The 8,813-nt window shown below is 46.1% G+C and overlaps 1 protein-coding gene across 1 annotated transcript in view; it reads right to left on the reverse strand.

Annotated features, from left to right (window-relative positions):
• LOC121537666 (protein TANC1-like) overlaps positions 1-8,813 on the reverse strand; it is a 45,770-nt gene that overhangs the window by 9,745 nt on the left and 27,212 nt on the right. Inside the window, exons 11-19 of the mRNA XM_045206944.1 lie at positions 6,960-7,191; positions 5,217-5,383; positions 3,255-3,563; positions 2,765-2,965; positions 2,337-2,549; positions 2,043-2,165; positions 1,701-1,937; positions 1,215-1,421; positions 1,007-1,088 (exon numbers count right to left, since the gene is read on the reverse strand). Of these exons, the coding sequence (XP_045062879.1) occupies positions 1,007-1,088; positions 1,215-1,421; positions 1,701-1,937; positions 2,043-2,165; positions 2,337-2,549; positions 2,765-2,965; positions 3,255-3,563; positions 5,217-5,383; positions 6,960-7,191 (1,771 nt within the window). The remainder of the gene's footprint in view (positions 1-1,006; positions 1,089-1,214; positions 1,422-1,700; positions 1,938-2,042; positions 2,166-2,336; positions 2,550-2,764; positions 2,966-3,254; positions 3,564-5,216; positions 5,384-6,959; positions 7,192-8,813) is intronic.

The raw sequence follows: 8,813 nt of genomic DNA on the forward strand, positions 1-8,813 counted from the left end.
AGATTGGAAGTGAAAATCATTCAGCATACAGTAGATTATCAAGATTCTCTACCATGGAAGGATTTGTCGATGTGAAATAAATATTTATAAAATGAAACAAATCCTAGACTGAATGGTAAACCCAAACAATAAAACAAACAAAGGCCATTGACATTTCACTATTGTTTATTTTATCACCAGTCAGGTCTCTGTAATCAACCTAAATACATGATTTCCTTCAATTTACCTCTAAATAGCCTATTTTGTATTCTATATTTGCATCTGCCAGGTTATTTTCATTCAGGATTGACTTCCAAATGTTGGTACCAGTAGCCAGCAATTGTATGTATGCTTCCAATTGGCAGTGGTTGAGTGCTGTCTATCCCCCAGCCTATGTATTTACTGAGAGCCACAGAAACACCAATGATTGTATTAGAGTATAATGGATATAAGAATCAAGCCAGGTTGAACATCCTTTTAGGAGATGGAGGTAATACCTTCTGATATCTACACCAGCTTCTTTGTAAGAGTTTCGTAATCTAATAACACCAGACTTTTCTTTTATATTTTAGTCATTTCACAGACGCTCTTTTCCAGAGCGACTTAGAGGAGTAATTAAGGTTAGGTGCCTTGCTCAAAACTGTTAACACCACCGCCGCTTAAATCTTCAGCAGAGTCAGTCAGTGTAACCTGCCATCTTAAGTATTGGTTAAAAGTAGCTCAAGTACTGTACACTCTTCAAGCCTCTCTTCCCCAGTGAGCTCACCTACATCTATGAGTCCAGAACAAGCACCTGGGCTCAATATCACTTCGCTTGCATCCTATGCTACAGTAAACAGTAAATGTACAGTGGGCAAGTGGAGACCTGAGAAGCTCACTAGGAAGTGAATAACAACAAATGATCTCTGCTGGTAAAACAAACGCTAACCACCACCTTTGGAGAGGCAGCGAAAACAAGCTAGATTAAAAAGAGTATGAGGAAATAATATAAACATTATTATATAGACAAAGGTAAAGTGCACTGTACCAGTCTCTCCCCAGAGAGTGTCGGGAGCATCTATCTGCACAGCCAAATCTTCATCCTTCAGCTCCAGTAAGCTCTTCACAACCTGACAATGAGACAATATTATGCACAATAATTATACACGCTAACTATTATAAGCAATCCACAAAGGTTGAATCTGAAGAGAGCGTACAGTGTGTGTGTTCGTGAGTGTGTGTATGCAGTAGCCTACGTGCGTGTGTCCCATGCTGCAGGTGGCGGTCAGGGCCTGTTGTAGGACTTGGCCCTTCACACTGCTCTTCACACCGTGCTGCTGTTGGCCCTCAGGGGCCTCTGTGGGGCCCCAGTCCTGGCTCAGCAGGTAGTGGATGATGTCTGGGTGGCCCCTCAAACCAGCATGGACCAGGGCACACTGACCACTCTTATCTACATGGCCTACCTAGAGGGAGAAACACTGATCAATCAATCAATTCATCTAATGTATTTATACAGCCCTTTCAACATCAACAGTTGTCACAAACATATTTACCGTAACCTAGCCTAAACCCCAAAGAGCAAACAGAAGCAAATAATGATGATACATGACTATAAGTTATAACTTATGAAACAGTGAAGCTGGGCAACAACAACAGCAGATCAACTTCCAATTTGATTGTCTATTTGGTTGAATTGTCAACAAGTTGAGATAACGGCGTGGGACTAACAACTGACCACTGACCTTGGCTCCCTTCTTACAGAGCAGGCTGACCAGTCCTGTGTGTCCTGCTGCGGCGGCCAGACAGAGGGGGGTCATGCCGCTGTCCGAGGTGCCGTCTATGGGCGCCCCCATCTCCAGCAGCAGGGACACCATCTCAAGGTGACCCAGGTGGGCGTGCACACCCAGCACAGGGGAACGGCCGAGCACCTCGGAACGCCCGCTCACACTCGCCCCGCCCAGCATCAGCAGACGACTCACCTGTAGGTACAAAAAATGTTAAAGGTGTGCGTATGTGTACGTGCGTGCATGCGTGTGAGTCTCACCTTTATATTGGGTGTGCAGAGGTGGGTGTGTGTGTCTCACCTTGACGTTGGGTGTGTAGAGGTTTCTGAGGGAGGCCAGGGCGGCAGAGAGGCTGTCTGTGCTACAGCTCACCCACAGAGCCTGCAGAACACTGGAGGACACACCCGTCCTCTTACTCTGACCCTGAGAGAGAGGGAGGCAGAGACAGGGAGAGAGAGAGACTGGTTTAATACTTCCATAACGCACCATCGACCTCCCCCCAGTGTATGAGGGGAAGAGGAAGGCGAGACAGGCTACTGTCCTGTAATATTTTAACATCCCATTAGTAGTCCATTCAGACATACTAGCTGGTACCTTGAAGATGTGTGCTTTCAGGATATGATGTCCCAGCTCCATGGTCTGCTGTCGGTTCAGCTTGCCCTCCTGTCTGGAGAACATGAAGGCCAACAGAGCATGGCCACTCCTGGGGTCACAGAGGAAGTCGGTGCTCTCTCCGTCCGCCCTCCACACTAGCCACTCTCTAAAGGAGGGATGGAAGAGCATGCGGGTGCCGTCCCTGCGCCTCAGCTAGAGGGACATGACACAAGATTAGACAGCGTTGTTGTCATAAATCTACATGTTTCTGAGGTAGTTACTATATCATCACTGGGAGCCAAGTGCAACTCCCACAGAGTGAACGTAACTCAATGCAATGATTGTATCCTACTTCCTGGCCTACTTCCTGATCTAGCTAACAACGTATGGCCGTATCTCAATAGTCTTTTCACATATTATCTCCTCACCAGGACACAGGCCAGGGTCTCCAGGCGTTGTTGGAAGTCCTCCCAGGACATCTCTCCTCTGACACCCCCAGCATTCAGCGCCCGGAACAGCTGCTCGTCCGTCAGCGGGTGTAACGAGGCCAGCACCACGTTGAGTACGGGCAGCACCCGCTCAAAGGTTTGGTCCCCTTCGAACCCCGCATGGCACTGCAGCAGGTACACCTGATGATGAAGAGGCCCACAATGGAAATAAGTCTGTTGACTTGATTGTGTTTTTAATTCTCAACTATTTTTGATGTGTGTTGTACTCCCATGGCTAGAGCAACTCTATGGGCCGGTATCCCAGGCACAGATAAAGCTTAGTTGGACTAAAAAACTATTTCAATGGAGATTCTCTACTGACCATGCTTTTTAGTCTAGGACTAGACTTAATCTGGGTCTGGGAAACCGGCCCTACATGTATTTTACATTTGCCAAACATTTGTCAAATAAAATTAATTAATTCAGTCACCTCAGCCAGAGAGACGGGCACTACCATGTAGTTGCCTCCCTTGAGGACCAGGTGGGCCCTCTGGAACAGGTCCAGGGTCAGTTTGATGTAGAGGAAGGAGCCCTGGCTGCGAGAGGCCAGGTGGGTGTTGAACTTGCTGAGGAGGAGGGGGTCGGGGATGGTGCCGTTGGGCGTGGTGACGTTGGCGGCAATCTCGGGGCTGACGATGACACGGTGTTGGATGTAGTCGCTAAGGTCCCCTCCGATCTCGCTGCTCTCTGGGAAGTCATCCAGTGAGAGTCTGGAGAAGGGTAGGAGGGTGGTGATCTCCTGGGGAGACAGGAAACAGCGATTATATTGTAGAATTGTATATGCTGTGGATTTATGGGCCTCCTGGAGTGCACTGTACAACATCAGAACCGTATATCATATACTGCATTCTCAATCAAAGTGTACTGTAGCGTGGTTATCGCTCAGAGTTGAACTTAGTCCACACACAATACAACCATGAGCCCAGGAGCACACCGCAACTTCCCACCCAAGAGTCTGCAGTACAAAATCAATACAATACAACACAGTACAATTCTATCCTGCAGCTCCTGCCTCACAGCAGAGATAACCCTTTGTTCTAGTTGTGACAGGTAACTTGAAAGACAAAAAACACTGAATAATACAAGTGATGATGAGAACAGTGTTGGCTCACTATGGTGGTACAGTATGTGCCAGGACAACAGATGAGTCAGGGAAAAGATATCACCCATCACGTCTCTTCAAGCTGCTGCTTTTTTTGTAGGATCTTAATTTGACCAGTATTCTCACAGCAAAATAATCCTGCAGCAACAGGGTTTGAATGTTTAGTCCATAATGTTGCTTGATTGGTGGTTAGGCAAAAATTTGCTGGACAAAATGAGGCTACATGAAAAGTGCAATACTATTAACATAACCGTGTTTTAGTGCGGGTTTTCAGTGAAGTCTTATCTGCATTTCCTGTGGTGCATGAAAATTCTCAGCACTACAGGAGTGATCAAATTAAGATCCTACAGCTGTATATAGGGAATAGGGTGCCATTTGGGACGAAACCACTGACTCTCATTCTGCCAGCTTTCTCACTGAATCACATCAAAGCTCTTCAGATGACAGATGCCATCAGAAATGGTGACGCTTGAGCCAAGAAAAGAAAATTACAGCCATAAACGAATAAATAAAATGCAATACCTAAGTTATTATGAAATTATTATTGCTGTTTCATTTCCTTGCTGTGCATGCACGATTTTATTAAAGTGCGGTGATCTGACGATTTCACAGTACCCTGGTTGCATAGCAACCACTATGGGACCGTGCCTAAAACAGGATATTGGCAACTTCCTGTGAAAGGACCAATGGGGAGAGGAGAGAGGATAGAGAGCAGGCAGGGGGATCAACGTCTAACATCCCTTGCCAACACACTCACACACACTCATGCACGCACGCACACACTGTAGCGGCCTGTGGTGTCCTCAGCACTCCTGTTACGTAACGTCAGGCAGGCTCCCAGGGGCATTACGGCCCGGAGTGGTAATCCAGGAGGATTATGGGAAGTCTGCGTTAGGCAGATGTGTCAGGCCGGCCGCTCAGCTCATCCGGAGGGATCAGTGGCCAGCCAGCAGGCTGGAGGAAACCACAGCCAACGGGCCCTGGTGGAGTAAGCTGACCAGCTAGACTGAGCTACTGTACCTCTGGGACAGACCAGCAAAGCAATACTGTATGAGACACACAAATGAAGGCCAGAGAACTATGGGTAAATCCAGATTTACTAAGCTTCTTTTAGTTAAAGAGTAGCAGGAGAAAGTGAGACCTGAATCAGAGACTCGAACCATAGCTCCTACGGTGCACAAACAAGAGACTAACAGACTGTACTGTACCACAAAAGCCTGGAGGCAATGCATCACTCACATACACTGGTTACGATAGTTTATCTTTGCTTTGTGACTGTCCTCTCCTCACCAGCAGGCAGGTCCTGACAGTGACCAACAGTTTGAGCCAGGAGGGGAACTTGGAGATGATCTTGGTGATGAAGGAGGCGATGGTGTCTCCGTAGTCCGGCTTGTGGAACTCTGCCTCGTTCAGACCATCGACCAGGAGGATGAAGTCTTCTTCCGGGATCTTGCTTTCTACACAGGAGAACAGAGGGGTGGTGGAGAGGGAGAAAGGGGGAAGATGGGAGAGGAGAGAGCGAGAGAGAGAACAAGTACATAAGATGTGGCAATAATTTAAGTAGGTTTAGAATGCAAATGTAACGCACATAACTTTTGCGTTCCAAACTTATTTTGAAATACCGTACATGCCGCAGCAACTGTTTGAATTGATATGGTTGAATTCTACAATGGCAATTGTTTTTTGTTGCATTGTCAAAATGCCACCCTTAATGTCAGAAAATAAGAAAGGGGAGTTGGTTGTGGTACTCAATGAGAATATCAGCTGAAAAACCACAGTGCAGGCAGGAGGTAAGAGATCGACGTGTGCAGGCTCTGGAATATCTAACCTTGGGTCCGTCCAAAATGGTACCCTATTCCCTATGTAGTGCCCTACTTTAGACCAGAGCCCTGCTTCCATTCCCCTTTCCCCTTTTATACATAATGAGTCCTGTCACAGAGGGACCTCAGATGGAGGGTGAGAACACCAGTCACCTCTCCTCAGTCTCCTGTATGGGCCCTCATCATAGCAACCATTACTTTTAATAAGACAGGAGAGGGGTGATCACAGAGGCATATCTATCCTGTTCCAGTCTACCTGAGCGGGTCGATACAGCCCAATACAGCCGTTCCTGGCTGTGTGGCTCTTACATCACTCTCATACACTCTGCCACAGTCATCCCCATCTCTACTAATCCACATCATAAAGACGGAGGACATGTTGATTCCTCTATAACGAGCCAGTGGTGGAGGCTACTGAACTAACAACCTATTGATTAGGCTGACTGGCTACTCTATCATGAGATAGACTGAGACACACTGGCTTTTACCAGAGATGGTCTATTACGTTGATATGGCCTTTGCTGTTATGACCTTGCAAGTCCTGCCCTCTTGTTTTTCCTATACAGTAAGAATAATACATTGGATTAAAGCACTGAGTCTGCGTTTACACAGGCAGCCCAATTCTGATCTTTTGCCCAATTATTGGCAAAAGTACTGATCTGATTGGTCCATAGACTAATTAGTGGAAAAATATCAGAATTTGTCTGCCTGTGTATAAGCAGCCTTATAATGCTGATCATTGCTAAAATACTGATCTAAGGCTGCATTTTCAGATTTTGTTTTGTTTTACTAATTGGTCTTTTGACTAATCAGATCAGCTATTTTTCAAACAAATGGGCAAAATATCAAAATTGGGCTGCCTGTGTAAATGCAACCTTAGGGATATTGATTGATATGGATACTGGCACAGAGAAAAAGGTTGTCGTTTGAAGTTATGTTGTTTTTTAAGTTCAAATTGTGTCACGGTCTGTAGCGTTTTTAATCAGTGACCTTGTTATCCCAAAATGATCTAGGAGCCCACCAGGGAGTCCTAATCAACTGTTTCAGGGGGCACATGGCAATTTGGCAAACTGTAGGGGGAGGAGGGGGGGAATGACGTGTAGGTGGTGAGTAGGAGCTGCAGGTGTTACACATACAAAAGTTGATGAAGGGGGTGGGGGGTTTTGAAGCATGGGTGAGAACATGGAGGCTGCAGGAGTAAGTTAGTAGCTACCCTTGCGCAGGTTGACGAGGGGCTCCAGGACTCCCCTGCGGAAGGCAGCGATGGGGTCCTGGACACAGGAGCGCAGACTGAGCATGCTCTGTATATGATGTTCCTTTAGCAGTAGCTCCCTGTAGCCGCTGAGCTGTGGTGCTCTGGACAGCAGGGCGGCGACACTGTGGACAAACTCTGGGACCAGGCAGGTGTAGGTGTTGTCAGCCTGGCAGAAGTGGTAGGCCACCACCTGGAGAGAGAGAGAGAGAGAGAGAGAGAGAGAGAGAGAGAGAGAGAGAGAGAGAGAGAGAGAGAGAGAGAGAGAGAGAGAGAGAGAGAGAGAGAGAGAGAGAGAGAGAGAGAGAGAGAGAGAGAGAGAGAGAGAGAGAGAGAGAGAGAGAGAGAGAGAGAGAGAGAGAGAGAGAGAGAGAGAGAGAGAGAGAGAGAGAGAGAGAGAGAGAGAGAGAGAGAGAGAGAGAGAGAGAGAGAGAGAGAGAGAGAGAGAGAGAGAGAGAGAGAGAGAGAGAGAGAGAGAGAGAGAGAGAGAGAGAGAGAGAGAGAGAGAGAGAGAGAGAGAGAGAGAGAGAGAGAGAGAGAGAGAGAGAGAGAGAGAGAGAGAGAGAGAGAGAGAGAGAGAGAGAGAGAGAGAGAGAGAGAGAGAGAGAGAGAGAGAGAGAGAGAGAGAGAGAGAGAGAGAGAGAGAGAGAGAGAGAGAGAGAGAGAGAGAGAGAGAGAGAGAGAGAGAGAGAATTAGGCCAATAGAGAGAGAGAATTAGGCCAATATCTGCTAATTATCAAAATCCAGAAAAGAGCCGTTAAATTCTATAACCACTTAAAAGGAAGCGATTCCCAAACCTTCCATAACAAAGCCATCACCTACAGAGATATGAACTTGGAGAAGAGTCCCCTAAGTAAGCTTGTCCTGGGGCTCTGTTCACAAACACAAACAGACCCCACACAGCCCCAGGACAACAACAACAACAACACAACTAGACCCAACCAAATCATGAGAAAACAAAAAGAGAATTACTTGACACATTGGAAAGAACAAACAAAAAAACAGAGCAAACTAGAATGCTATTTGGCCCTAAACAGAGAGTACACAGTGGCAGAATACCTGACCACTGTGACTGACCCAAACTTAAGGAAAGCTTTGACTATGTACAGACTCAGTGAGCATAGCCTTGCTATTGAGAAAGGCCGCCGTAGGCAGACCTGGCTCTCAAGAGAAGACAGGCTATGTGCACACTGCCCACAAAATGAGGTGGAAACTGAGCTGCACTTCCTAACCTCCTGCCAAATGTATGACCATATTAGAGACACATATTTCCCTCAGATTACAGCGATCCACAAAGAATTCGAAAACAAACCCAATTTTGATAAACTCCCTTATCTACTGGGTGAAAAACCACAGTGTGCCATCACAGCTGCAAGATTTGTGACCTGTTGCCACAAGAAAAGGGCAACCAGTGAAGAACAAACACCATTGTAAATACAACCCATATTTATGTTTATTTATTTTCCCATTTGTACTTTAACTATTTGCACATTGTTACAACACTGTATATATACATACTATGACATTTGAAATGTCTTTATTCTTTTGAAACTTCTGAGTGTAATGTTTACTGTTAATATTTATTGTTTATTTCACTTTTGTTTACTATCTACTTCACTTGCTTTGGCAATGTTAACACACGTTTCCCATGCCAATAAAGCCCTTAAATTGAAATTGAAATTGAATTGAGAGAGAGAGAGAGAGAGAGAGAGAGAGAGAGAGAGAGAGAGAGAGAGAGAGAGAGAGAGAGAGAGAGAGAGAGAGAGAGAGAGAGGCCCCCCCTAACTGAGCACTTCAATAATGCTTTTTCAACC

The sequence above is a fragment of the Coregonus clupeaformis genome, chromosome 24 (genome assembly GCF_020615455.1).
Source record: "Coregonus clupeaformis isolate EN_2021a chromosome 24, ASM2061545v1, whole genome shotgun sequence".
NCBI lineage: Eukaryota > Metazoa > Chordata > Actinopteri > Salmoniformes > Salmonidae > Coregonus > Coregonus clupeaformis.